Genomic DNA, 27,240 nt, shown 5'->3' on the forward strand with positions numbered 1-27,240 from the left:
GCGTGTCCTCAGGGCAGGACACTCATCACCAGTTAACCCTGGGGGCGCGTGCACACACACACACACACACACACACACACACAAGCTCCCACTCCATCCCCTGGGGCAGGGCTACGGGACCAGACTAAAATTCGAATTTCAAAAGAATCATTTTTTTTAAAAAAGCATAAGTATGTTCCAAACAGGGCGCGGGTCATACTTATACTAAAAAAATTATCCTTTGCGTGCCTGATATTCTAATTTATCTCAGCATTCTAGTTCTGTTCGGTTGCTAAATCTGGCAGCCCTATACCCTCGGGGCGCTTGGACATAGGGGGAGGGGGCCCTGCTGGGACAAAGGCCTGAAGGAGGGGGGAGTAGTCAGTGGGTGTGTGTATGGGGGCAGTAACTCAGTCAAAAAAGCTTTATCCCTCCATAGGAACGATATATTATTATTATTTTTTTTTTTTTAAAAATCATCTTCCAGAAATTTTCTACACTGGCTGCCTTTGACTGTTAATAGCTATGGGGCGGGAGGAGGGAGACACACGCACGGACACCCACCCCATATGGTTCTAAATAAAGTTTGGAAGCACTTAGTATAAAGGTTTTCTAAGAGGATTCGATTTTGCTTCTGGCGGCAGACCGACCAACACGGCTCCAGACATTGCTCTGCAAGGCTTTAAACAGGACAAGAACCAACAAATCGATAGGGACCGAGCGAGCGCCCAGCCTGTTCCTAGTGTCAACCTGGAAAGGGCCCCTTCTAGAAAATTCAAGAAGCCTGGGGCCTCCTTTCGTTCCCCATCCCGTTCTCTTCCCCGGGAAGGGGCTGCGTTTAGTGCACACATGCGGTCCGGCTTTGCTCCAGGGGAGCCGGGGATGAGGGACGGAGGGGCCGGGGCCCGTGGCCACCCTTCCTCCTGCCACACGGCCACAGTCACAGCAGAAACGCCAAGAGGGGAAAGGCGAGCCACGTGTCCTTGGCGGTGGCACCCGGCCCGCCCTGGGCCGACCTGCAGGGGCCGCCGCACCAGGAGGGAACCGGGCTGATGTCTGGCATCCATCTGAGGCCGGGGCAGAGGAGAGGGACAGCGGGTCCCCCCGCAAGCACCTGCCTGTCCCGCGGCGCTCGGGAGGCTGGCTGCACCGTGCAACCCCGGCCAGCGCCTCTCATCTGTCCGTCCGTCCGTCCGTCCGTCCATCCAGGAGGTGCCGGGAGGTCCAGGGTCTGCTGGGGCCGGGAAGGGGACGGTGGCCCGGGGGCCGGGGGGAGCCGGAGCCCTTCACACGCGGATCTCCTCGTCCTCCTCCTCGTCCATGAAGGAGAACTCCTTGTCGGGCTGCCGGGGCAGCGGGGCGCGGGCCCGGTCGGGTCCCCGGGACGCGGGGCTGCGCTCGTCCAGGACGCCCGAGGTGCAGCTGGACAGGGAGCTGCTGTCCCGCGTGGTGTGGCTGCCGTCGCTGCGGGCCGAGCCGGGGCTGGGGGCCGCCGCCCACCCCTCGTCCTGGGGCAGGTCCCGGCCTGTCGCACCCTCCGGCCTGGCCCGGGGAGGGATCGCCGCGGCCGCCGCGGCCCCCGGGGGAGCCGGCGCCAGGGTGCTGAGGGCCGCGTCCCCGTCATCGCGGTAACCGCCGTCCTCGTCGTCCGCTTCCCACTCCTCCTTGTCCATGATGCTCAGGACGTCGCCCAGCATGGACGGCCCCAGGTCAATGTGGAAGGACATGATGGACTCGGCGTGCTTGAGGCCCAGGCCGGCCTTAGGCACGACGGGCAGCTCCGTCAGGTCCCCGAAGGCCTGCTCGTCCAGGAGGGGGTCCGGGGAGTGGGGCGCGGCGGCCCCGTTCCGCCGGGGCCCGAGCTCCCCCTCGCCCGCCTCCTCCTGGCCGCCCTCCCCGGCGCTCGCCTTCTTCACGGGGCTGGACGACAGGCTCTTGGGCAGCTTGCCCGAGCCCTTCTCGGCCGCCTCCTTCTCGTTCAGCTGGGGCAGGGACATGGCGTTCTTGACGAACAAGGCCGAGTCCCGCAGGGAGCCCAGCATGTCCCTCTGCTCCCGGTCCCCCCTGGTCACCGACTGCGACCGCTTGCTGCCCCGGAACTTCCGGGACAGGAGGCTGCGTTTGGAGGACGAGGAGGAGGCCTGCTCATCCAGGGACTCACCGTCCAGCTCGCCGGCCTTGCTGTTGAGGAAGGACGTGTCCCCAAAGGCGTCGCCCGCCCGGCCCACGTGCATGGTGTGCCGGAAGTCGCCCAGGGGGGCGCTGATCATCTCGGCCGTGAGGTCCACGCGGGAGCGGCGCTTGGAGTGCACCGAGCTGGACACCAGCTGCTTGAGGATGGGCATCTTGCTGGGGGGCGGGCCGGGGGTGCTCCGGAGGCAGCAGGCGGGTCGGGGGTCAGATATGAAGTCCGGCGGGTGGGTGGGGTGACCAGGAGATCATAGGGCTGCAAGAAGAGAACAGCAGGCAAAGGGTTAACCTGGGCAGGTGGCACAGGGACAGCCCACCTGCCAAGGGGGCCGCTGCTCAAACCTCAGCTCTCCCACCAGGACCAGCGACTGCGAATCAAGCTGGCAACCGGCATCATAACCCTGCCTCTTTGTTCACGCACAGGCACCCAGGTTAGGGGAGCGCTTTTCCCAAATCCAGGTGGCGTCCGGGTAGCCACAGACACACTCTCCCTGCCCCTGGGAGTAGGTCAACATCCTCGCCCCCCAACCAGGATGCGGCCAGAGGGAACCCGACCACTGAGGGATGTGGAGGTGCAGCAAAGAGTCCACGCGGCAGTCCGGGGCTGGACAGCCGGGCTGGAGTCACGCTGGAAGTTCTTCCTGCCATCTGACCTCAATCTCTGAAGTAGGCGGACACCTCAACCTGAGTCACAGTCCACAGAGTGGCGGGGGAGCCAGCAGGACGGGCTCCGGAGAGATGCTGCTCGGCACCCCCACGATACGTGGGCGGCCAGGCTCGCTTTCTGAATCAGGATTGGGGTGGGGCCACTGGGACCCACAGAACCAGCTCCCCTGCCTTCCGGTCCTCGCTGGGTGTCCCATAAATGAGGACCCTGCCTGCACCTCTCTCCCCACTGCAGGCCCAAGCTCTTTGCCGAAGACCTGCACGGTGCCTCTTGGGGATGAAGAGAACTGGCTCCCGATTTCTTTCATAGTGAGGGGGGGCGAGAGGGCAGGGGCTGGATGGTCTGGCCCCTGAGATCTGCAGACCCGGGGAGCCCAGGAGAGCCTGGGCCGTCTGGAAGCTCGAGGTACTACCCGCAGAGCTCCCGGCAAGAGCCGAGATGGAGCCAAACCAGCCCCTTCCCCTCCAGAGGGACCTGCCCCCAATGCTAACCCCAGGAGTAGCGCAGGGCTGAGCAGGGTGGGGAGACGCGCGGGGACCTGCCAAGGAGGGCAGGTGAGGGGTGCGGTGGGGTTGCCACCAGTCTGGCCGACAGCAATTCTCAACTCTCCTCATGGCAGGCCCACCCTTCCCGTTGCAAAGCATGGGTACGAACGCCACCGGTTTCTTCCTCACTCCCAGGGCTGCCCCCTGAGCTAGCCCACCACATCCCACCTGGCCCCTGACACCAGCCCAGCAGATCCCCGTTTTTCCCCTTTCATCCCTCTCTAGACAATTCGTCACCTTTTATCTAAAACAACCCATCCGGGAGTCCCCAGGGCAGACCCCTTGATCTGGCGACCAGTCCTCGCCTCCCTCCTTAACCCTATACCATTCCTTGCCGCCCGCCCCCCCTACCTTTGCACTCTGCCCCAGCCCCTGAGCTTCTGCCTCCTGGTCTCCAGGACCGGACCTATGCAGGTCCCTGCTGGAACTCCCTGTCACCTGGCTCGCCCAACGTCCTTCAGGCCTGGGCGGAGACATCACTTCTGGGCAACGCCCTCTCAGCCACCTCTCCTCTGGTCTCGCAGCGCTCTGGGTGTCCCCTCTGCCGCAGGCACCGTTACATCGTTCTATTCCTGCCCCCTGGGCTGTGATCTTCTCACTGGACTCTGAGCTTCCAGAGGGTTCCGATGGGCCTGTTGGCCACTGAAGCCCATCTAGCCCTGGGTCTTCAAATACCCCCGTCCTGCCCTCCCAGCGCAGCGGCAGTGCTGGCTTCACTTAAAGCCTACAGACCACTCCAGGGTTCCCAGCCCGACCTCTCTGTGTCCTCCAACCACCACTGTCCACCCCCCATCCCCTCCAAGGGCTCTCACTCCCTGTCCAGCTGCTGACGCCCAGTCTGATGGCGCCCCCACCGGCAAGTGCCGCCCCTCCCAACCCCGTGCCAGCCCCAGGCAGTCACACGCTTGTCACTCCAGCAAACAAAGTTCTATAGGACGTGTGGTAAGGAGCCAGGCACCGGGGCCGACCTGCCACACAGGTGACCTGGGCTCCTGATGGCCTTGAGATGACCCACTACAGGCAGTCAGCTCTCCCTCCTCACGTTTCTCCTTCTCCCCACCAAACCCTCAGGCGACTTAGCTTCCCCGACCCCTAACCTGAACCCTCCCTCTCCTGCCCACGCCCCGTGATCTAACCTCTAAACAATTAGACAAGAACAGCTAGACCAACATTTGGACCAACATGTAGGATTGGCCAACATTTTCTACAAAGGGCCAGAGACTCCAGATTTTTGGCTTCGTGGATGCTACGGTCTTTGTAGTAGGAAGGCAGCAACAAAGGGTGTGGCTGTGTCCCAATAAAACTTTATATATTAAAACAAGTTGTGGGCCAGATTTGGCCTGTGGGCCGGGGTTTGCTGACTCTTAAACTACACACATGGAAAGTACTGGCCTCAGGGTCAATCCCTCGCCGCTGCTCAGAAGAGGGTCACACCGTATGTGACCCTCTGGGCCAGCCACGGGCTCTCAGGCCAACCTTTGAGGGGCAACTCTCTTTGGCCAACAAAGAGAAAGGGAGGCTGCAGTAGGCCTCAGACATGTGAGGAACAGAAGGAAACCAAACCCGGTTCCCACCAGCACCTTGGTACTGGGGAATCCCTCAGCTCCTGCAGCCACCGGGGCAGGGAGACAAGGGTGGAAAGGGCTCGTATCTTCACCTGCCTGTGGCCCAGCTGCTGCCTCTAGTCACAGAGTCCTGGGATCTCAAAGAGCTGGGCAGGGGCCGGGGGAGGGGGGGTGGGGGTGAGGACACCCAGTGTAGCCCCAGAAAACAGGTGTACTAAAGCAAAGTGACTCATTTTGTGCCCCAAAAAGGGGAGGGCTGAGTGAGAAGCTGGTCTCCCGGTCCAGTGCTCTCTCTCCTCCAGCTCCAGACCTTTCTGTGGCCTTTGGTGGGTGGCGTCCCTCATCAGTTACCATCACCAAAGGGACACCCCTCCCTGCTTCCAGGCCAGAGGAGTCCAGAAAGAGGAGGAGCCTGGCTGCTTCCTCAAATGTCTCCAGACGTGCCAGTGCCAAACGTCCCCCGGGGGGTGCAAGATTGCCCGGGGTTGAGAACACAGCTATGAAACTAAAGCTGATACTATTTACCAGGTAAACAAAAAAAGAAGGGAGCCAAGCCAGGGGACATTGGGGGTTCCCTTCCGGTGGGGGAACACACGACGTGAACTTCCAGAATTACGTTAAGGGCTTCAGTGTAGGGCATGAGCAACTTCCAGCACTGTGGTTTCCCCCTGTGACGTGCTCCCCACAGGGAAGAGAAAGGGGAACCACAGACGCAGCTGCCAGGGCCGCGGCACATTGGTGGAGAGCCCCGCGGCCCCTCACGGGGACCTGGTACTCTGGCCACCACAACTACGGGACCGGAGGGTCCCATCATCCCATCAGCGCCCCTTCTATCCTGGCAGGTACAACGGGAGAACAGGGGGGAGAGGCCAGCCCCCACACAGGACCCCCCAGCACCCTGCTCGGCCCTACACCCCAGAGAGAAAGCCAGCGTCTGGCCAGTGCCACCTGCTGCTTCTGGTCTCACTCCCTGGGGGCAGGAATGAGGCTTCCTGGCTTATAAAAAGCCAAGCCATCTCCAACACCCAGCATGAGCAAGTCTCGAGAGAGAGCTGGGGCCTCTGTGGAGCCACCTACATACCCATCCCACTGCCCGGCAAGGACCCCTGAAGCGGGGCCAAGGTCTGGGTTTCTGGAATCCTGGAGCTCAGACCAGACAGGCCAGGCTTCAGGGCCAGTGAGAACCCTAAGCTCTGAACCCACAGCAACGTGGGGGTGAGGAATCCCGAGATTAAAGACTAGCAGGTGGCCCGGGCCCAGTCCCGGGGGCAGGTCAGGAGGCCCAAGAGCCCACCAGGAAGGGGACGGTGCCAAAGAGCTGTGTGTTTGGCAGGGGGCGTTGCTACGTGCCATGACTCAGCACTGGGGAAGTGGCTAAAATAGGCTGCCTTGATGACAGGGCGGCCACTCCCCACAGCCTGCCCTGGGCGGGGAGCACCCCCACCCCACCCCGGAAGCCATATCCCACTTTCCTGGCAGAGCAAAGGAACACGGAGCAGGAACTCGTGGCTCTCCCTCACTCTCCCCAGCCTGTGATGGAGCCAGACTCCTCTACCCTTGACCCCACCAACCACAGAACATTCCTTTAAGGCAGGAGCAGCGAGCCCTCCCCGGAAGGCCAGGCCCCCTGGTTGGTTTACTCTTACCACGTCCTTGGCTCAGTCCTGTTCCTGGGACCCCAGGGGGCAGCCCTTGCCTGGACCCCTCACCCGTCCTCCCCGGCATGCCGTACACGGAGCACTGGCCTCCCAGACCAGACACTGGCCTCCCAGCGGCAACCAGACAGACGGAAGGGCAGGCTGGACAAATGCACTCCAAACACCCAGGCAGTGGCCGGGCCCTGGTGGTCTGAGCAAGGCAGGACGTAGAGCTAAGCTCTCCCGGGGCAGCAAGGCAGGCCTCCCACTTCTGCAGCTGACCTGCAGCTCACCCTGCTTCAGAGGACACGCGCTTCGACGCCCACCGCATCGCCACCGACCCGGGCAGCTGCCCCTCCGTCGGCAACCCTGAGCTGCTGTAACATCCACCCGGGGCCAGCCCCAAGCAACGTGGCCAAACGGAAGGGGATGTCTGGTGAAGGGTGACCTCAGTCGGGCCTTGGAACGGCCACAGGAGGCTTTGTTCATTTACTCATTCATTCATTCTTCCATTCACTCATCGACTTCCTGCAAAACCACCGATTTTCCCACACTCTTCTAGGCCCTGAAGACACAGGGTGGCGAGAATCACAAGGTGGACAAGCCCCGGCCCTCCCGGGGCACATCCGCAGGGGGGCTGGGGAAGAGGGCTGTATGCACGCCAAGTAAGACGGTCTCTCGCAGACCTTGGTGTTGAGAGGGAAATGGGGAAACGGAGGCAAGTGTGGGGGTTACGGGCCTGGGACAGAAGGCCCTTCCACGGAAGAAGCGGAGAAGCCAATGACGGGAAGGACCTAGGCAGGTCAGGAGCAATCCAGAGAGCGAACAGCACATGGCAACACCCAGAGGTGGGAAGAAGCTGATGGAGTTCGAGGAACAGAATGAAGACCCAGTGGCCGGGGGCCAGGCCCCACAGGCCCTCCCTGGAAGGCCAGGTAGGAGTTCGGATGGCATCCTAGGTACAGTAGGAAACCACGGCAGTGCCTGAGCGGGGAAGTCACCCAATCTGCACATCTGGAAGTTTCCATGGCGGCTGGTGCTGCAGGCATGGATGAGGGGAAGCAGGAGCTCAGGGCAAAGAGGAGGAGGCCCGGAGACAGGCAGAGGGGGACCCCTTTTGGGCATGTTGGGAGGCAGGGATGCCAGGAGCTGCTGAGGGCCTGAGAGGGATGGGGGGACGGCGGGGGAGAGAGGGCAGGATCAGAGGGGACTGCAGGCCTTCCAGGCTCCATGCCAAGCCTTCTGCAGTGGCAGGTCTTACCTGCTGGCCTCTCGACCTTTCTCCCAGGGGTGCGACCAACATCCCACCACCAAGAAGAGCTCAACTTTGCCCAAACTGCCCTCTGGAGCAAGGGGGGAAGTGCCTGTGTGGGAAGCCTGGGGCAACGCGGGCCGCTCCTCTCCAGAAGAGCTTAGGGACTTGGGCTTTTGTGGCCGGAGAAAGATTCGGTGCCTCCTGGAGCACTTGGCAGCTACCCTGCAAAGATCAGAAGCCCCGGCGAAGGCAGAAGAGAGTTTACCTTCAACAGCGGGACGGGGCTGCCGGGCGGCTCCGTGAATGGGAGAGCGGTGTGGACACTCCATCCACGCTGCTACGTGTTGCAGGAGGAACCTCACAGGAGGCTGTTGCCGTTTGAGCTGACTTCAGGACTACGTGGAATCTTTTACTTCCTTCACCCGCACTGCCAGAAGTCCTCAAATTTGAAAGTGTGCTGTTTGCACCAAGAGATTAAGAAGCACCGTCTTTTCTTTTCTTAAGATTTTATTTATTAAAAAAAAAAAAGATTTTATTTATTCATGAGAAATACACAGAAAGAGGCAGAGACACAGGCAGAGAGAGAAGCAGGCTCCCTATGGGGAGCCCTATGTGGGACTCAATCCCGGGACTCCAGGATCAGCCCTGAGCCAAAGGCAGATGCTCAACCACTGAGCCACCCAGGGGCCCCAGGAAGTACGGTCTTAAAATAATCTGAGCCTGAACAGCCACAAAAAAAAAAAAAAAAAAGCCCAAGATGGAATATGAAGGATCACCATTACCCCTCCTGTACACTCGTGTATCTGCATCAAGTATCCCCTTAAAATCCCTGCGTATATGGGATGACCGCTCTCTCTGAGATGGTGAAGCCACATGAAGGGACTTGCCTTCGGTCATGGATGGGAGCCAGGCCTTTGTTCTCATACCAGGGCCCCAGCCACTAAAACAGCCACACACGACCCAGAGAGTGTGGTCTTGGGGCACCGGCCACTAAGGCACGTTCTGCAAATAACGGCTTCAAAAGGAGTATGATTTAGCAACCTCTACCACGGGAAGCCTACCCTATGGGAGGATTTCAAAGCAGGAAAAGAGGGATGCCCGGGTGGCTCAGCAGTTGAGCTCTGCTTTTGGCTCAGGACCCAATCCTGAAGTCCTGGGATCGAGTCCCACGTCGGGCTGCCTGCATGGAGCCTGCTTCTCCCTCTGCCTGTGTCGCTGCCTCCCTCTCTGTGTGTTTCTCATGAACAAATAAATAAAATCTTATAAAAAAAGAAAAAGGCAGGAAAGGAGTCACATACCCAGCTAGGCACAGAAGCCTTATTTACAATCTCAAAAGGCTGGAAACCACCTAAGAGCCGAGAATAAGGAAACGGTTGGGAGGATGAAGAGCCTTGAAACTCAATCGACTGACACGTAGGCATGGAAAGTGACCTAAGGAGACCGGGCTGCCACATGGGCCACTTCTGGCCTAAATGGCATCAAGTGGGAAGAAGAAAACAGGCGGCGCTCATGCTTGTTCATACACAGTGATCACAAGTCTACACGAATACGGGCCAAAAGGGCACACAGAGACACTGAGGAGTTACGTCAGGCTTGAGAGGCAAACAGGCATTCTGTTTGTTTCCTTTAATGTGGTAATGCTGTTTTAATAATAATAATAATATCCCGAAGCATCAAAGGCTCAAGGAGAAGATGTTAATTTTAAAACCATCTCAGAACAGTCTGGTTCTCAGGCTCAGTACAAGGCACCGAGCTTGGGTCCCGGGTCCACTCTCTCTGTGCCAATATCCCATGGATGTCTGTCCTTCCTCCTTCCCTCCCTCCCTCCCTCCCTCCCCACCAGGCCGGACACATTTTATTCTAGGTCGCATGGGAGGAGAGGGTGGGCAATCTGGAATCAGGGGAGCCTGGAATCGGGGGAGACATGGAGATTAGGACTCCCCCGAAAGAGCTTGCTCTCCAACAGCTGCTTCCTGACGCCTGAGCCTCCTCAACCGAGCAGGAGGGGAAAGATAGCCATCATCCCTCATCCCCTCCGCACCGTCACCGGAGACTGGCCAACCTCCAGCGTCACTAAAGCTCCGAGATGCAGGCCAGCCTCCCACCCGGGTGATCCCACAGTGGGATGCTATCCGAGATGCCCCGGGCAGGTGAAGGTTCTGCTTCTGCCGCTTGGACAGCCCTAGCTCTGCTCTTCTGGTGGCTGCAAGGGAGCCCCGAGGAAGGCTGGGGTCCCGCAGGACCGCCAGCCCCACAGTGCTCCCACAAGCCATCCACCATCAAGTCATGTGCAGACGCACCAACACCGTCATCCCCTGGGGTCTGCTGCATGCCAGGCATTGTGCTAGGACATGGGAAACTTGTGCCCCTCTCCCTGCAAGGACGGTGTCAAGACTGTGCCCATTTTACAGAAAGGGAAACAGGCTCAGATGGTGAGAGGCTCACCCCACACGGATCACTCTCATAGCTACTAAATGGTGACTTCGACCCACTTGAACCCGTGTGACCGACCTCAGACACATGGTTTTCTGAATGAGGTGACGCCTCCCGGCCCATTCAGGTATCCCCAGTCAAGAATGTGCCCGTGGAAGACGGGGGTGGGATGGCATTGGGGAGGCTGCTAATGGAAGACCCTTGGAACCAAGACTCACTTGGATTGACTTCCCATCAGAGATCTGCTCTCAGGGATGGCTCTTCCTCACTCAGGATCTCCTTCCAGCTTCCTGCTCAGAGGAACCTCCCCATGTTCTGATTCCCTGGGAGGGGAGAAGTTGGGGGGTGGGGAGGACCACCCTGAAGCAGGACTTCCCTGGCATGTTCAGGAGTGGGCTCAGCCCAGAGCCCTGCCTCCCGCAATTCTCATGCCCGCCCCGCTTTAGGCCCCATCTTGTGTTTCATGGTAGTTGCAGCCACCAAGAAGGAAGACCAGAACCTACCTCGACCCAGGCTGGGTGCCCTGTACTTGCGCCAGCACCCCTGCTTGGCTGCCCATCCCACTGAGGCTCATTGACCCAAGGGTGCCACTGCCCAGCTGCCACGCCTGGGCAGATCCCATTTCCTGGAGATAGCCATTCCCTGCTTCCTGGAAGAAAGGGAAAGTGAGCAAGGCCCCGTTTCAATACCTGCTTTCCCCCAGGAATCCCTGCTGGGGAAGTGGGGAGCGGGGTGAGCCCGGCCCAGCTCATCAGGACACCAGGCTCTTGCCAAAGCAGGGTTCACGTGCGATCTCCACACACTCCACACCAGGACTTCTCAGTGACTTACACCTTCTGCTGGCTTTCTAGGGGTTATTAAATAATTTACAGCTCTACCGTCCAATGTGGCAGCACCGGCCTTTTGTGGCTACAGAGCCTCTGAAATGTGGGGAGTCCAAATCCACAGGTGCTAAGGGGTGAAATATACAATGGACTTCAAAGATTTAGAATGAAAAAGAAAAAACAGCTCATTAATATTTTGCTGTTGATGACATGTTAAAATGATAATATTTTGGGGCTGGGGTGCCTGTTTGGTTCCATCAGTTTCAGAGTCCAACTCTTCGTTTAGGCTCAGGTCATGATCTCAGGGTCATGGGATCCAGCCCCACTGGGCCCCACATTGGGCCCGGAGTCTGCTTGGAATTCTAGCTCTCCCTCTGCTCCCCCTCCCTACAGCTCTCTACCTAAAAACAAACGAACAAACAAACAAACAAAAATCCAAAAACCCAGATGATATTTTTAATCTATATTGGGTTAAATGATATGCTAATTTCACCTATCTCTTTTCAATTTTTAAAATGTATTTATTGGGGCCCCTCGGTGGCTCAGCTGGTTTAAGCATCTGCCTTCAGCTCAGGTCATGATCCCAGGGTCCTGGGATCAAGTCCTGCATCGGGTTTCCTCAATCAGTGGGGAGCCTGCTTCTCCCTCTGCCCTTCCCCCTGCTCATTCTCTCTCTCTCAAAAATAAATTCAAAAAAATCTTTAAAAATAAATAAATCAAATGTAGTGATTAAGAATGGAAATGATAGGGCAGCCTGGGTGGCTCAGCGGTTTAGCGCCACCTTCAGCCCAGGGCCTGATCCTGGAGACCGGAGATTGAGTCCCACGTCGGGGTCCGTGCATGGAGCCTGCTTCTCCCTCTGCCTGTGTCTCTGCCTTACTCTCTGCATCACTCTGTGTCTCTCATGAATAAATAAACAAAATATTTTTAAAAAAAGAATGGAAATAATATATGAAACTTGCAAACTGCTTCTACTGATTAGCACAGGTGTAGGCATTTTCTCCTCTAGGATACGAGCAGTATCTTCCACCGCAGGTGGGAACAGCAATCACACTGTTCACATTTGGGTGAAAATATTTCAGTGTTAATAAATTTTATTTTATTTATTTTTATTTTTTAAAGATTTATTTATTTATGATAGACATAGAGAGAGAGAGAGGCAGAGACACAGGAGGAGGGAGAAGCAGGCTCCATGCCGGGAGCCCGATGTGGGACTCGATCCCGGGACTCCAGGATCGCGCCCCGGGCCAAAGGCAGGCGCCAAACCGCTGAGCCACACAGGGATCCCCTGTTAATAAATTTTAAATCAAGTTATTTTAAAGTAAGTACTCAATTCCTAAATCCAGCGGGCCTCTAACAAACGCCAGGTCGTTCCCCTTTTGTCTGAGCTCTGCAACAAAAATCCTTCTAGCTAAGTTGGCACAAAATCCTTCTCACTAAGTTGGCGCAAGTCCTTATTTCCGAAGGATACATATAAGTGAGTTAAATTACTGTTGTTTCTTATTGTTAACTTGTTCCCCAGAAGTTTCTACCAAGTTACAGTTCCACCAACACAGGGCAATTGTGTCCAATACCTAGTGTTACATCTTCTTTAGTTAGAAACAACAAAAACACAACAACCAGCACACTCCCAAACTTGTGATTTGCATTTCTTTCATTATTGAGGAGGATGAGTGTTAAAAACCTGTTATCCAAAAAAACAAAACAAAAAAAAAAAACACAGGGATCCCTGAGTGGCGCAGCAGTTTGGCACCTGCCTTTGGCCCAGGGCGCGATCCTGGAGACCCGGGATCGAATCCCACGTTGGGCTCCCGGTGCATGGAGCCTGCTTCTCCCTCCTCCTGTGTCTCTGCCTCTCTCTCTCTCTCTCTGTGACTATCCTAAATAAATAAAATTAAAAAAAACACACACACACACACACACACAAAAAAAAACCTGTTATCCTTTCTCTTGGGAATTGCTTGCTGAAATCGGTTGCCCATTTTTCTGGGGGAAGGGGCTTTTTATCTTTTCAGTGGATTTCTAGGACTTTTCAAAAATGTTAAAGCAATTGATTTTTTTTATCATCACGTTTTGCAAACATTCCTGCCAATTTATCATACACCCGTTTACACTGGGGCGATTTTGCTTTCTTTGGAGTACTTATGAATTTTTACCAGATTTGTTTCATGGTTTGTGGCTTTCACAATAGGAAGCAAAGACCTCTCCTACTTCTAAGAGTATGAAAATAGTCCCTTCCTCTACAACTACCAGGTAATACAATAATGAACAACTATTCATAGAGAAAGATACTAGAAGGAAATACAACAAAGTAGATTGTGGGTTATTTAAAATAGAAAAACAATTAAAATACAACAATAATGTCAGTTACCGATTCCATATAGGACTGTTATAAAATGTGGGTGACAGCATTAAATGTTACCTTCACCGGATATTAAATTCTTTCTACACAGATACCTCCCACTCACAAATCTATTTCCAGACTCTCCTTTGGGTTCATGAGTCTGTTGATTCTTAAACCAGGTCTACACTGCCACTCTGTAAAACACTTTTGAGTATCTAGTAGGGCAATGTCCCTACTTAACTTTTTTTCCCCCTAAAGTGTTCTCGGTTTGTTTCCCCCTAATATTGTTACTCTTCCAGGCAGACGTTAAAAACCTAAGTCCCGAAAGAAATCCTAGTGGGATTCTGTTGGAATTGAAAGGAAGTAAGAAATTAATTTGGGAAGAATATAGTTGATCACCACATCAAGTCTTCTGGATACTCTCCATTAAATGTTGTGGGTTTTCTTCCTGCCAAGTGGCACATGGTTGGTCCTTTTCATGTTTATTCTGGGTCATTTTATGGCCTGTTGTTCTAAGCAGGTTCTGCTTCTTCTTGCTTTTCCTTAGCTGTATTTTCTGTCTGTTATAGCTGGTAAGTGGGGAAGCTACAGTTTTGTTTTGTTTTGTTTTTTTTAATTTATGTATATTTAATTTCCGCCCTACTCAACTTACACTGTCTCGGACACTCAAATCCATGTTACTGTTGAATCCTTTTTGGCCTTGAAAACAGACAAGCCCATCATTTGCAACTAATAATAATTCTGTCTCCTACATTCCTTATTCTTATCTTGTTACATTTGCTACAATTGCCAATATAATACAGAATAATACTGCTGACAGGAAGCATCTCTGTGCCTGGCACTTGACAGTAATATTCTAAACCTCAGGCATCCAATACAGTAGCTGCTGCTAGCCAAGCAGGGCTGCTGAGTGCTGGAAATGTGGCTAGTGTCACTAAGCGACTCACTCCTTTATTTTATTTTGAATATTTAAACTTAGGGATGCCTGGGTGGCTCCGCAGTTGGGCGGCTGCCTTCAGCTCAGGTCGTGATCCTGGGATCCGGGATCAAATTCTGGATCTGGCTCCTGCGAAGAGCCTGCTTCTCCCTCTGCCTGTGTCTCTGCCTCTCTCTCTCTCTGTGTTATGTCTCTCATGAATACATAAATAAATCTTAAAATAAGTACTCAACAAAGAAATAAATAAAATTTTATACTTCAAGGTTGATGCTTGATGCGGTTATTGGAAAACTTATGCTTAAAACATACCTGAGTAGACAAATCTATTTTTTCAACTCTAAATTTTAGGAGATTCAAATTCAGATTAAGCATGTGTGCAATTTAGCATCCAAATGAAAATGTACTATAAGGTGGAAAACACACACCGGATTTTGAAGACTTTTAGGATAATGTAAAACACCTCATTAATTTTTTATGATTATGTGGTGAAATGGCAATCATCTGGATTATGTATTGTGTTAAATAAAACATATTAAAATTAATTTCACCTGTCTAGTTTTTAAAATGTGGCCATCGGAGAACTGAAAGTTAACAAATGCGGCAAGCCCAGTATTCCACGGGCCGTGCTGTTCTAGAGGGATCTCTGCAAGTCATGACGCTCACCACTGGATTCACAGGGATTCTCGTTCATTTTAGAAAATTTATAGTTCTTACGGTTTATAAGAAAATGAAGCCAGTAATTTAGCCGGTCTGAGTTACAGCAGGGAAAACACACTATAGCTTAGATCATTTACCCTTTAACTGCAGGAAAACCTGGAAGCAGCTGTCCAACCTCACTCACTGACTTGTAAGTAACCAAGGGAACTGTGTGACAACTCAGGCTAGTGCCTGGGAACCTACTCTGTGGGCAGTGACATCCTAGCCCTGACCTGCTGATTGTAGGTGGACAGGCCCTTCCTCGACCTTGGGTCACAGGAAGTATGAAAAAGGGAGCTCAGCTCACATCACTGAGTTTTTAGTCTGCACCAAGCAGCTGCTTTGTCTTGACTAAACTGCCTTTATAAATATATATATAGGGGATCCCTGGGTGGCTCAGCGGTTTAGGGCTTGCCTTTGGCTCAGGGCGTGATCCTGGAGACCCGGGATTGAGTCCCACATCGGACTCCTGGCATGGAGCCTGCTTCTCCCTCTGCCTGTGTCTCTGCCTCTGTGTGTGTGCGTGTGTGTGTGTGTGTGTGTGTCTTTCATGAATAAATAAATAAAATCTTTAAAATATAGATATATATATATTTAAAACAAGTAATAATACCATCCCACAATCCCACTGAGTTATCATCATCCCCATCTTGCAGATAAGAAGACTGAATATAAGAGTTACCAGGTCTTTCCCAAGTCACACACTTGCTAAGAACAAAGCTGAGAGAAGGGCCTCATGATCCACCTGATTCTGGACCCTAGGTTTTTCCCAGTGCACTGAAGGTGTGCCAGGCAGGGTCATAAGCACTGCTGGGGCCCCAGTCTCTGAGATCCAAGGGTTCTAGACGCAATGACACCCCGAGGATACACAGTTCTACAGAGAATTTCAGGTTACAGGGTCTTTCCCACTGTGCCAGAGAAAAGTACAGATAAATCCTGGGAAACACAGACCCACCACCAGAAGCCCCATCCTGCTGGGAAGCCGGCTCCTGCAGGGCTGGGAACAGACCACTCTCCGTACCAGGCTTCCTCCCCTTTATCTCCATATCCACCAACCTCCTAATTCCAGAACCATGTGCTTGGGGCCAGGGGAGGGAGAAGAAGGAAGCCCCCTCACCACCTGGGAGTTAAGACAGCCCTGGAAAGAAAGAGAAGTCATGACCCGTGACCCGGGGGTGGGGGGGGGTGGGGGGGGTGACAGGAAGCCACAAGGAGTCAAGAAGATGAAGCATTAGTGACTCAAGGGTATTCAGCAACTTGGCTTGTTTACAGGTCTCTTCCTGGAGACGTGTTTCCCCCTGCCTGCCACCGGGTAGACAGACAGAGGACAGACGGATGGACACCCGGAGGCCATCACAGAGGGAAGCGCCCGGAGAGAGGAGGGGGGGGGGCCCTCTGCCCCAGCGCAGGCAGGTCAGGTGGCCCTCACCTGGGAGTGGCCCTGCTGCTCCTCCCAGCTGCCCCAGCGCCTTAGAAAGAAGCAGCTGGGCCTGAAATCAGATCTGCTGGGCCCTGGCCCTGCATGGTTTCACTTCCCTTCTCCTGAGAGTAGGGTGCCCAGCTGAGTATGGTGGGGGGAGAAAGGAGGCTGGGCTCCCCAGAGGGAGCAGACGGATCTAGACCCAGTCTTGGCCCTGCCGGAGCACGCAGGGTGGAGGTGAAGAGCATGGACCCCAGAGCCAGACTCCCCAGACTCCCCACAGCCTGGCTGCACGGGGCGTGGTACATGGGCCTGTTTCCTCACTAGCTTCTAGCTTTCCAGGTGATCAGTAACACTAGGTACTTCCTAGCACTACTGTGAGGATTGAATATGCTCACATAGGCCAAGCACAAGAGGTGTGCGCTCACACTTGTGTGAGGAAGACGCTGTAACATGTTTGTTCTTTCTCTCAGTGGATGCCCTGTGTCTACCTGGAGAGGCAGGAGGAAATTTCCAGCACCCCCAGGGACAGATACTCTGGCCCAGATACTCTGGCCCAGTTCAAGAGGACACATTTATGAACCTAGGACACCAACCTCCAGTGTTCAGCTGACGATACCCAATCCAAAAGGCTCCAGAGCTGACCCGGGGCAGGGGGCAGAGGGGGGTGTCCCAGGATGAAATGTTGCACGGGTAGGGGTCCTCCAAGTTTCTGAGGTCCAGGGATAGACTGCAGTCCCCACCAGCGGGAGGTCCAGCAACTTGAGACTCGTTTTTCTATTCTCATCTGACTTCCTCCCTTCCTGACCTATAGTGACACAGGATGGAAGAGCCTGGCTTCTCTCAGGACTTAAGTGCTTTCTGATTTCAGCTTGATATAAAGGGGCAGGTGTGAGGCAAAGATGAGATAAAAGAACTCCTGCCCTTCCTCTTGAGGATGAGGGCTGGATAACTCAGGAATCTGGGGCACTCTGGATGTCCACAAATAAGGCCCCAAACCTCCACATGCTCTGCCCCCCCATAAAATATTGCCAGGTTCTTTTTAGACCTATTGCGACTCTCAATAGAGGTGTAGAAGTTGTAGTGAAGCCCAGAGAAGGCTCCTTTCCTGTTCTCCCAGCCAAGGGGCACTAATCCCCTTTCGATGCTTCGGGGTCAAGGGCTAGAGAGAGTGGACCCCCCGGGGGTCCGGAGGAGCACAGAACAGAAGAGCTCAGCTTCACTGTCACCCTGGGAAAGACCTGAAGCTGGAGTCTGCAGCCCACATTCGGTCACTGAAAGGAGGGCATAGACGCAGGTGTAAAGAGCACCTGGGGGCTCTCCCAGGAGGCCCCCCCCCGCTAGGCCAGGGTAGCCTGAGCGGACCTGGCTGAGCCGGACAGGCTGTTTCTTGCCCTGGCGCTGCTGCCTCACAGCTGCCTCTTGCTCCTGGGGTGAAGGTGAAGGTGAAGGCCAGCAGGGCCGAGCGGCGTCTTCCAGGCGGGGTCAGGAGTGTAAGCCCACCTTCGTGAAGGAGCCCCAAGCTGCCCTCGCCCTCCCCAGAAGGGAGACCCTTCCTCGGCTTCCGATGCCCCTGCACCTGGAGGAGGAGGGGTCTGGATGCCAGCGCTCGCCACCCTGGCATGGAGCCCCGGGCTGCAAGCTGGCAGTGCCCGGGGGAGACGCTGATGTACATTTCTGGAAGGAGGCCCAAGGCTTCACAAGGGGCGTATTTTAAACCGGAGCTTCGAGGACACGCTGAGTGGGAATGTGGGAATCTAACAGCTTCGACTTCCTTCACCACGTACTGCGAGCAGACAAGGGCCCCATCCAGACACACACACACACACACACATACACACACACACACACAGTCCCTCCCGGCATGACCATCTGCTTCCCAGTCCGGAGAGGCCTGGCACAGGTCTGTCCTCCCCCAGAGCACCCCGGAAGTCTTCGCGAGAGCAGGCCTTCGGGACACTGCCAGCTGGCTCCAAGGTTTGGTCCTTTTTCCCAAGATTGAGGAAAAGCCTCCAGGACATAGGTCAGAAGACCTAAGCCTCGGTCATTCCACTCCCAGCTTCCAGGGCAAGATTGCGCAAGTCCCTCCGCCCCCAGGCCTTATCTCTGGCATCAACCCAGATCCTGTTCTGGGCTGGACTCCTTGCTCCCCACCTAGGGCCAAACTCCTCGGAGCCTCTGGACCGTCCAGCCCAGGGAAGCTGGAGACGCTGCCCCGGCAGCAGCCCTCGGCTCTGCACTCCCACCCACCCAAGCCAGAGAAGCGGAGAAAGGCTGGGTGGGAGAGAGAGAAGGCAGACAAGCGAGGCTGGCCAGTATCAGCCTGCCTGCCACACCTGGGCACAGCCTGTCCCGGCCACAGAAATCAATCAACCGCTCCAAAGGTGGAGGGGGTTGGAATCCTTGAACCAGGGCCAATCTGAGGCCCTTCTGGGAAAGTGCCTGACTTGTCAAGAAGGATCGAAGATTCCTCTCCCAGGTCAACATCTGCCCGGGGGGCCTTCCCACCCCACTTTGTAGATAAGACTCTTGTTCACTTGGGACTCTGCGGGCTCCAGTGCTGTGAGGGCTGGACAGGCGGTCGGTCTCCAAGAGGCAGCGGGACAGAAGCAGATTTGGATATGCCCATGTGATTGGGGCGAGCATCAGTGGGTGGGCATGTGTAAGAGGGAAACGAAGGGGGAAAAAAAAACAGGGGTCAAGGGAGGAAAAAGCAGAAACCCCAGATAACGGGAGGAATGTTCCAAGTGGAGGCCTGAGCTGGGGAGCTTAACGTGAACATTGATTGGCTCTTCAATGAGCAGGAGTCTGTGAGCTCAGGGAGACACACGAGAGGGCCTGGGCTTCACCCAAACCACCACCTCCCGGGAGAAGACTCACGGTGCCACACCAGCCCACTCCCAGTCCCTGTGCAGGTCGCCAGGACCCCTGAGAAGACCAGAAGCCACTGGGGCACCTCCCCAGGTTCACCAAAGCCCCCGCTGTGGGAAGGAGCCGCTGTCTTCAGGAGTGGAGGGGCAAAGTCCACATTTGGAGGAGATAAACCACACTAATCAGAGAGTCACATGGGCAGCTCACACGGGGCAGCTGATGAAACCTGGAGCCCACATGGCACCCCCACACTGGCAGCAGGGTCCCGGCTACCCCACAGGGATGAAGCCTCGGGGAGACTCCAGGGGATGCCCCAATATTGCTCCCGGGGTGGGGGGAGCCTTGGAGCCACCTAGAGGCCTCCACGGGCCCAGCCTTGGTCCAGCCAACTCCCCATTTCTGGGGGGGGGAAATCCACAGCTCGGCTTCCCCTTCCTTTGTGCCCTGTTCTTTGTTCTCTTAAAATTCAGTCCATCCTGCTGGTGGTCCCCCTCCTCCACCCCAGCCTCGGAAAGGGGGCGGAGGCGGCGGGGAGTTATTAGAAACCCAGACTGTGCGAAGAAGTTGCATTGTAGGAGGCCCTCCTGCAACTGGGCCCCTCATTGTTTACGCTGGCTGCACGGGGTGGGGGGGGAGCTCTCTGGTCCAGATGGCCGCTGGGGGTAAGGATGAGGGCCAGCCTCCCTCCGGCACCACGAACCCCCTGGAGAGCTGCAAGCAGGCTTCAGAGGCTCGGGGTCCCTACCCCCCCCCCCCCCATTCAGCTGCTCTGATACACACGGGCGAAGAATAGGCGCGCTGGATGCAGCCGAGGGCGTGGGAGCCGGTCAGATCGCAAGGGGCGACAAGAAAAGAAAAAGCATTGTATTTCCCCTCCATTCTCCCAGGGGCAGGAAGAAAACTTCCAGAGCCCGGCCTGCAGTATCTCTCCGGGAAACACCAGGAATCTGGTTTGAGTTAGCAGGGCACCCCTCCCCCCGCCGCGCGGACACACACACACACACACACACACACGCACGCGCGCACGCACACGCGCGCGCACACCCGCGGCTCGGGCTCGGTCCTCCCCCGGGAAGCCCTCCGGGCCGCGGCCCTCCAGCCCCGACGCCCCGGCGCCGGCGCGCACCCCGCAGGGCACCGGTGGGGGACGCCCCGGGCACGCGGGGAGGGGGGCAGGGTGGACCCCCCGGCCGGGGGCGGAGCCAGGAGGCGGCCGCCGCTCCACCGCCCCAAGCGGGTGATTAAACCCTTAACCCGGGGGGGCCGGGAGCGCTTGGCCGCGGGCGCACCCTGCGCGCCCACCCCCGCGTGGCCCCCTCCCCGGCCGCCCGCCCGGCTGCGCCCCACCCCGCGGCCTCCAGGGCTCCGGGGGGCGGCTGGGGGGGGGTAGGGAGGCGCGGGGCTTCATTTGTTTCCTCGGCCCGTCCCTTCCAGGCGGCGCCCTCCCTCCTTCGTGTCTCCCCGGCCCGGGTGACACTGGGTGGCGTGTGCCGCGGCGTGTGTACGACAGCGAGTGTGTGCACGCCTCCGCCGCTACGGGCGAAGCATTCGGCTCTTATTCATGGAGAACTCTGTGCGCACACACGCCCCCCTCGCGGACACGGCGGGCGGCGCGCCCCGAGCGCTGCGCCCTGGCCGCCCCGGCCGCCCGGCGCGCACCCCAATCTGAAGCCGGGGACCCCCACCCCGTCCCACCCATCCGGACGCCGGATCCCAGCCTGGGGAGAGGGAATCGAGGCTGCGCGCGGCTCCCCGGCTCTCGGCCACCCTCCTCCCAAAGCCCGCCCGGCTCGGACGCGGGGTGCGCGGCTCCGGGTCCCCAGCACCCGCGCGCGCCCCCGCAGGCCCTTGCACCGGGGGCGTCTCCGCGCCCTCCCCCCGCCCCCGAGGCCTCGACCCCCCCCTCCCCAGGCCTCGCAGGGCGCGGGCGGCGGTCGCTTACCTGGGTCCCCGGAGATGCTGGCGCCCGGCCGGCGCGGCTGCGCTGTCCCCTCCGTGGGCTGCGGGCGGGCGCGGGGCTGGAGGCCCATGTCAGCGCCGGGGTCGGCTTCCCTCTGCTCGGGCGCGCAGGGCGGCGAGCCTCCGGGACACTCCCCTCCCAGGCCCCTCCCGCGCCCTCCCTCCGGCGCCCTCCGCGCTGATGTCACGCCGCCGCCGCAGCCAATGGCATCTGCGAGCCCCGCCCGGCCGCTCGGCCTCCTCGGTTCAAATGTGCGAGGGTGAGCCCGTCGGAGCCCGGGTGGGGCGGCCCGGGGCGCGGAGGTCGGGGGGGGGGGGGCGGGCCGGAGGGGTCCCGGGGAGCCCCAGCGGCGACCAGGAGCCAGTGCTCCCCGCACCCTCGCCCCTGCTTCCCGGCCCCGGGGAGCGAGGGGGGCTCTGCGCCCCCAGGGCGGGGGATTCCGTCCCGGACTCTTCCTGGAAGCCCCGGGGGGCCCCCGAGCGGGTGCCCGAGGGGATCTGGGCGGGGTGACCCGGCTCTGACCGGCCTGAGCCCAGCGTCAGCTCTGAGTGTCCGGCGGAGACCTCTCAGTTCTGCTTGGGGGGACCCTCTAGGAGACGATGGGGTCCCGGAGCAGCAGGTCCTGCGCTCGCCTCTTCCAGGAATAGCTTTGCATTTGCAGATGGTTGTTAGGCACGCCCGGAGTGGGAGTTCCCTTGCTGTGAGCCGCTGCCCCGGGCGGTAAAGCAAGTCGGGCTGGGCGGGGGGCCCGGGGGGGGGGGGTGCATGCGACCCTCATCTCGGCGTTATGAAGTCTGAGCCCCCGACCCCCACCCTGGGGTGTAGAGATGACTTAAAAATAATTTTTAAGGAATCTTTAAAAAAAAACAAAACAATAAAAATAAATTAAAAATAAAGCAAGTCCGCAAGCCTGGGTAGCTCAGTGGTTGGGAGTCGGTCTGCCTTGGACCCAGGGCGTGATCCTGGAGAACCTGGATCGAGTCCCCCATCGGGCTCCGTGCATGGAGCCTGCTTCTCCCTCTGCCTGTGTCTCTGCCTCTCTCTCTCTCTCTGTGTCTCTCGTGAATAAATACAATCTTTAATAGAATAAATTTTTTTAAAAAATTAGGTGTAGGAGATGGTGCAGGCCCCAGACTCCCTCCAGCCCCCCAACCCATGAGCTGTTCCATTGTGCCCATTAGGCTCGCGCTTTACTGCACACTGCTGGCGTTCCAGGTCCATCTCCTCCTGAAACCACAGCTGGATCTTATCTGTCCAGAGAAAATTTAACCTGAATGGCTGGGGCACTGCCCCTGACCCCTCCTTCCCTCCATTTTTAACACATTAGTTTGTCTTTTAGGGCCATCACTTCAGCAATTTGTTTTCCTTTTTGACTGGTGTCTGGGGTTTGGCCTTCCCAGTTAGATTACACATCAATTAAGCATACCTCCAGGACAAAGTCCTCACCCCTTTGTAATTCTGCAGCTCCTTATCCGAATTCACTGCTCCGCTTGGGAGGCCTGGGAGGCTCCTTTGCACACATTTGCCATTCAGTGTGGTTTGCCTTTGGGGCAAAGAAGTGCAAAAACCCAACCCCGCCTTCAGGATCCCTGGGGTGGTTGTATAAGTCTGTCCCCCACAAGGAGCTCAGTAGGGGCTGCTAGACAAGGCATTGCTAGGACCCTGGTGGGGAGGCTTGGTTGCAAGACAGTGTTAATCTTCCCTGATGTTTGGAATGCGGGACCTGTGAATTTCTAGGGGCCTTTGCCTCCCAAGGATCTACTGAGGCTAAGTTTTGCTCCAACCTTTCTGACCAGAGCTATCTATTGATAATCAGAGGAAGTTAACAAAATGAGAAACCTGAAGCTTTGAATAGCTACCTTGAAATTTCTGGCAAGCTCTAAGCCCCTGACTTTGGAGAGGGATTTGAGGTCTTAGCTGCACCTTCGCCGTAACTTGACCGATAAGCTTTTAGGCCTGGGCGTGTGTCTCTGCCTGTGGGAGCTGCTGGGGCCTGCCCTGAGGGCTGGGGCTTGATCCTTAAACTGCATGGGCCTGCCTCACCCCGTGCCTCCCACCGTGCCCTCCCATCCCAAACACACACTCCCTGCTTTGCTTTGTTAACTTTGGGTTCTGGGCAGCTTAGTTCATATTATTTTGCCCCAGCTTTAAGAGGGTCCATTACATTAGGTTGGTTAATCCTACTTCCTTGTAGAGACGCCACTCCAGCTGGTGTAGTCAGGTTTGCCATCAAAGTATGACTCGGGGCAGGTCATTTTACTGGAGGGACCTGACCTATGGCTTCCCATCTCTATCCTGAGTCCCCCTCACCATCCCCCTCCTCCCCCCACTGAGGTTAGCCAAGGTGGTTCAGGATGGATATCTCAGGGCGTCACCAGGGTCTGATGTCAGCAAAGCTTGGATCCTTGGAGGGCGATTCATGCCCACCCTGCTGGGCAGGGGCTCTTTTGTGCCGTGGTTCCCTGCTCTAGAGAACCACCTGGAGCCCTTTCACCAGGCCCAGGTAACCGCCACTGTGGAACCTGGGAACATCCCCAGGATACCAGCCTAGGGGCAGAGGGCCTGTGGTCAGGGCAAGGCCCTCCACTGCTGTGGGGAAAAGTCTGTCTCTGGGGTGAGGGCTCTTTGGCCCCACAGGGCAAGAACCCCCTTCTGAGGGATTTAACCCACATCAGGGCTTTGGGGCAGCCAGTGTAACCAGAGAGTAAAACAGCCATTCATCCTCACAGGCTCCTGGGGATGGGACGGGGTTTGATGGGTGTTGGAATCTCCATCGTGGGTTGGCATACAGTCTGTTGGCCAGATGAATGAATGAGCAGAGTCCAGAGCCCTGGATCACTCCTTCTCCCACTTGCAACCCCAGCCTCCAACTGAGCTGTCTGAGGACCCCCTCAGTGACCTCGAGGGCTATCCACAGGGCCAGGAATCCTCCCAGGATGGGCAGGTCTCGAGGCGCTGTGTCTCAGAGGCCCCCTGGCCCTCCTTGGCAAGGGAAACATGCTGCTCACCAACCTGGGGACTCTCTGGAGGCAGGAGGTGGCAGTAGGCTTGAGCTGGACCTGAAGAAGGTGATGAGGTGGGTCAAAGGGGGAGATAGAGCAGAGAGGCCATGGAGTTTACTGGAAATGAGTCCAGATGTGGGGTCAGAACATCTGGGTGGTATAACCTTGGGGGAGTCACTTAGTCTCTTTGGGTCATATCCATAAGGAGGGGACAGTAATGAGTAACCTCAGAAGGTGATCAGAAGGATGGAAAGAGTTAAAGGGTGTGACATTGCTTTTTGAATTGTCAAGTCCAATGTAAGGGACCCTGGTTTCTATAATTACTGTTAAGTCAGACTTAACAGGGTACCGTGGTGCCCTTCTCTATCCTTCTGCCAGGGAAAAAGACATGTAGCCCCCCTACACCCCTCTTAGAGGTCCATATGTCACCGTGCGTTGTCCTGTTATTAACACACTGTCCCTGGCCACTGAGCTGGGACATTTCCAGGGAGGTGGGAGAGGATATTAAATATTTTGTTGATCTGGGAGGGAGAAAAGGATGGTCAAAAAAGATACAGTCAGGATTCTGGGTTCCCAGAAAATTAGCATAGACTTCAGTTAAAGACAGTGAGTCTCAGAAGCAGAGACCCTAGAAGGAATGTTTCATATGGTCTCCAGGTTTCTGAAGCCCAGCACTTTAATCCCTAGTGACTTTTGGGAAGAATCAAGAAAGCCCAGCTCTGGCTATGGGCAGAGGGCTCCTTTTGGTGCTCCAAAGGCCTGCAGGTCCCGATTGGGAACACAGATCTGGGCTCAGATCCCAGCTGTCACTGTATAATCTGAAAGAAGCCACTTGAGCTCCTGGGGGTCAGTTTGCTCATCTGTAAGTGGGGGGCACATGGGCCCCCATATCATGGTATTGGCATGAGGGTGGTGGATAATGCAGGCCAGAGTTCTGAGTCAGGTTGGGGCCACACAAGGGCTCAGGATGTGGATGCTGGCCGGTCTCAGAATTAACGGCTCAAGTTAGACCTTTCAGAACAAACTTGTTCCAGAGTGTCCTCCACCTTGTGCATAGAGTAGACCTGTTTTCATTAGTGTTTCTCAGAATCCAGCTAACAGGAAAAAAAAAATAGCATTATCTGCAAGAGGCAGTCCTTGGACTTACGATAAAGGAGTCTGTCAGGCTCAGGGTGGCAGTGGAGGGGCTCGCTTTCTGTCATTGTCTCTGGAGAGGGGTGGGCAGAGACCCAGCTCTGCTGGAAGACAGCCCCTGATTGCCAGAAACCCTCCTGGGCCCCTGAAAAGATGGAAAGAAAAGCAACTAGAGGGAAGGAAAGAGCTTTTTTTTTTTTTTTGGTCTGTGTCCAGAAAATTCTTGTCTCCTCCCCAAGAGCAAATTGGTCTAAAAGGGGACACTTAGAAAAGGCAAGGTCGCTGTCACCTGTTGAGTACTTTACTTTGAGTTACGAATTCTACATCTCAGTCTTATGGAGTAGTTGTTATTACTCCCATTCTTCAGATTAAAAACAGAAAAGGCTAAGTAACCTGCCCAAGATTCCACGGCTGGTAAATCCAGATCCTAGACTGAAAAAAAGCCTAAGCAGTCAAGCCCTGGAGCCCACGGTTCCAGCCACAAAACCACAAGACAGCAGGAAAGGATTCCAGCTGAAGCATGAGTGATCTTGTTGCTGTGCTCAGCCACCGTGGGCCAGGGAAAGTAGCTAGAGGAGACTGGGCACCCTTCCTTACCAAGCAGACACACCCTGTCTGCCCAGGAAGGTTCTACAGTGTTGAGGAGAACTGACGCTCCCTGCCTGCAGGCAGCTCCTAGGACGCCCCAGCAATGTCCTCCTCTGCCTGTCACCCTGTCTCCACCAGCCCACATCCACACCAAAGACCCCAATTAAATTCTTTCCTGGAGCTCAGTGCATGGCTCAGGGGTGAAGAGGAGGATGCGCAGAGCTGAAGGCATCACTGAGCATCCTCTCTGACCCAATGTGATGTGACACATTGATCCACATGTTCCCAGTGCTTAAAGGCACAGCCCCCTCAAATGAAGAGGTTCTTATACCTGGACCTGTTATTGGGGGCACTCCTAACTCCTTCCCTTTGTACTGAGCTCCCCCAGATCCCAAATCCTTGGATTGACCTGAGGTTTGTGTACGTCTGTCTGACCCCAGGGTTTTTCCTCTGGAAGAAACAGGCTGTAAAATAAATAAATAAATAAATAAATAAATAAACAAATAAAAATAAAAATAAAAAAGAAACAGGCTGTAAGAGACATCTGTTGTCTTGTCCTCTTGAGTCTGTCCCCACATTTAGGCTGATGCGATTGTGTCTTCAGCCAGTGGCTGCAAAGAAGCCACAAGAGTGGAAAAGCGGGTCTGGCATTTCTGTGTCCCTTCTCCTTGTGGGGGGAATGAGGCCCAGGTGCCAGAAAAATGTGTTTATGAGCTGGGTGTAATTGTCAAAGTCCCACATTATGGCCACAGAGTTGGTTTGCTCCAGGATTTTCAGTTTCCTGTAAGTGTTGCCTCGCATGTGTGTGGGTGTGTACATGTGTGTGCAAGAGTGTGGGTGCTGTGTGTGTGTATTTGTGTGTCCTTCCTCGGGTCCTGCAAAGCCTTTGAGTCATAACAATAATTCATCCTAGCCTGATGTCAAGGCTAATTTACGCTCCCCAGCTTGATGGCTTGATGCTGCAGGACTCTAGCTTCCTCTTCTCCCAAGCCCTCTGTCACCTTCATAAGCCAGTTGTGGTTGAAGGCAGTGGACATGTTAGGTAAGACAGCAATGAGGACCCAGTTTCAGGGAGCCGACTGCCCCAGGCCCAGATCAGTGGAGTTCCTGGGTAACAAAGTCTTGGCTGAGTGGTGTCCAGGGATTCCTCCAGCAAAGCAAACTTTGCTCATGCGAGGCCACCAGAAGATAAC

The 27,240-nt window shown here is 55.9% G+C and overlaps 1 protein-coding gene across 2 annotated transcripts; it reads right to left on the reverse strand.

The window, feature by feature from the left end:
• Nucleotides 1-366: 366 nt before the first annotated feature.
• Nucleotides 367-21,464, reverse strand: CDC42EP4 (CDC42 effector protein 4). 2 transcript variants are annotated; one of them, XM_072781423.1, is made up of 2 exons: nt 21,306-21,464; nt 367-2,425 (listed from the first exon to the last, which is right to left on the reverse strand). In XM_072781423.1, the coding sequence occupies exon 2, from the start codon at nt 2,322-2,324 to the stop codon at nt 1,266-1,268; it is 1,059 nt and encodes a 352-aa protein (XP_072637524.1). In that variant the 5' UTR covers nt 2,325-2,425; nt 21,306-21,464; the 3' UTR covers nt 367-1,265. The 2 variants fall into 2 exon arrangements, with proteins under 2 accessions (XP_072637524.1, XP_072637525.1); XM_072781424.1 differs by lacking the exon at nt 21,306-21,464 and adding an exon at nt 10,490-10,511.
• Between the last annotated feature and the right edge of the window lie 5,776 nt (nt 21,465-27,240).

This window comes from Canis lupus, chromosome 16, assembly GCF_048164855.1.
Source record: "Canis lupus baileyi chromosome 16, mCanLup2.hap1, whole genome shotgun sequence".
Classification (NCBI taxonomy): Eukaryota; Metazoa; Chordata; class Mammalia; order Carnivora; family Canidae; genus Canis; species Canis lupus.